Below are 2037 nucleotides of genomic sequence, written 5' to 3' on the forward strand. Positions count from 1 at the left end.
TAACACCTGGTTGCAGATGTTCTCATGTGCTATCATTCAGAAAACAAGTAGGACATGTCCAAAAACAATGAGTATTATTATAATTTTTTTCATTAATTGATTTTGAAGGTCAAAATTAATTACTAACTTTTTCATAATGGGGCAGATTTACTTACCCGGTGCATTCGCGATCCAGCGGCGCGTTCTCTGCGGAGGATTCGGGTCCGGCCGGGATTCACTAAGGCAGTTCCTCCAACGTCTACCAGGTGCCGCTGCTGCGCTGGAGTTCCCTGAAATGCACTCAAGTTCACCGGCCTATTCCTGGTGAAGGTAAGTGCAAGTCTCGCGACACATTTTTTTTTTAAAATGCGACGGTTTTCCGAATTTGTCGGGTTCGCCGATGCACCACAATCCGATCGCGTGCGCCAAAATCCCAGGGCAATTCAGGGGAAATCGGCGCAAATTGGAAATATTCGGGTAACAAGTCGGGAAAACGCAAATCGGGCCCTTAGTAAATGACCCCCATTGTGTACAAAATAAACCATTCCTAAGAAATCATCTCGCTGTTGGAGAGGACAGACCCTGAATTCGAAGACCTAGTTTAAGTCTGATGACTATAATATAGATGTCGCCTCACCTTTATTTTATGTCGAGGATCACAAACTTTTAAGCCTTAGAAAAACATTCAGCATGTACTAAAACATTAACATCGAAGCATTTGTTTTATTATCTTTTTTAACTAATCCAAATTTTTTTATTATTCTTATTATTTCACTATTTTACAGTAACATTAATTCCACAATCACGAGGAGGAGGCATTGTAGAACACAACAGAAGTGCAAAAAATATTAATTGCTTGGATGCCAGACTGGTCCAGAAGAAGAGGAGACCTTGACCATGGGGGCTTACAATCCACAATTAACATCACCTCTGTCATCTTCCTGGGATTTCCAGTTCTGCAACGTTACAACCTTATGTTCTTTTCTCTTCTGCTTCTTATATACTGTGGAGCAATATCAGGAAACCTTCTTATCATGGTCTTGTATCTGGTGAGTAAAACCCTTCAGTCCCCCATGTACTTCTTCATTACACAGCTCTCGATGTTTGACCTCCTGGTCACCACAAACAGTGTCCCCGTCCTTCTTCACACTGTCCTGTATGGAGGGAGCACCATCTCTGTTATTGGCTGTGTCATCCAGTTTGTTTTCTATGCTATCTCTGTGTTTTCCGAGTGTCTTCTTCTGTCGGTGATGTCTTTTGACCGGTACCTGGCCATCTGTCATCCCCTCCGTTATCACACCATCATGAACCATACATTGTGTGTGACATTAGTATGTATAATATGGTTGATGAGTTTCATGGGAACGTTCATCTATCTAGTTTCTATGCGTAACCTGCATTTCTGTGGGCCACACATTATCAACCATTTCTACTGTGACTTGGAACCAATCCTACAGCTCTCCTGCTCTGACACCTCGATAATTCATACAGAAAGTCTCATATTAGGATTCATCTTTGTAATAATACCTTTTATAGTAATCGTGATGTCCTACGTGTACATTGTCATCACCATCCTGAAGATCCCATCCAATACCGGAAGACATAAAGCCTTCTCCACCTGTAGCTCCCACCTCACTGTCGTCTGCATATTTTATGGGACGTTGATGATGGTTTACATGTCTCCAACAAGAGGAGAAGCGCTAACCCTTAGTAAGGTCCTGTCCTTGATTTATACTGTGATTACTCCAATGCTAAACCCTATCATCTACACCCTGAGGAACAAGGACTTTAAAAAAGCATTTCTAAAAGTTAGGTTCTTTTTCTGCTCTGGACATGTAGTCCTATAAAGGTTGGTGGTCTGATTCTGAAGTCTATTTTGCTACAACATGCTGAGTAAAGCTACATGGCTGGATCTGGATCTGATATATTTTCTTTATTTTAATTTAGGGAACCCAAGCTGTATATTCTTTAAATCTGTACAAAAATGAGGGCTCTAATATACCTGAGGTTGTTGTTCTGTGGCCAGGAGCATCGCCCTTAAACACTGAGATATCTTCC

General features: G+C 41.4%; 1 protein-coding gene across 1 annotated transcript; it reads left to right on the forward strand.

The window, feature by feature from the left end:
• The first annotated feature begins 839 nt into the window (after positions 1-839).
• LOC140128769 (olfactory receptor 1500-like) lies at positions 840-1826 on the forward strand. The gene has a single exon (XM_072150471.1). The coding sequence runs from the start codon at positions 840-842 to the stop codon at positions 1824-1826; it is 987 nt and encodes a 328-aa protein (XP_072006572.1).
• Positions 1827-2037: the final 211 nt, after the last annotated feature.

Source organism: Engystomops pustulosus, chromosome 4 (assembly GCF_040894005.1).
Source record: "Engystomops pustulosus chromosome 4, aEngPut4.maternal, whole genome shotgun sequence".
Lineage (NCBI taxonomy): Eukaryota > Metazoa > Chordata > Amphibia > Anura > Leptodactylidae > Engystomops > Engystomops pustulosus.

Bases quoted from the DNA above. Each gene is read 5' to 3' on its own strand.
- LOC140128769 (XM_072150471.1), top strand. From the start codon at position 840: ATGCCAGACTGGTCCAGAAGAAGAGGAGACCTTGACCATGGGGGCTTA.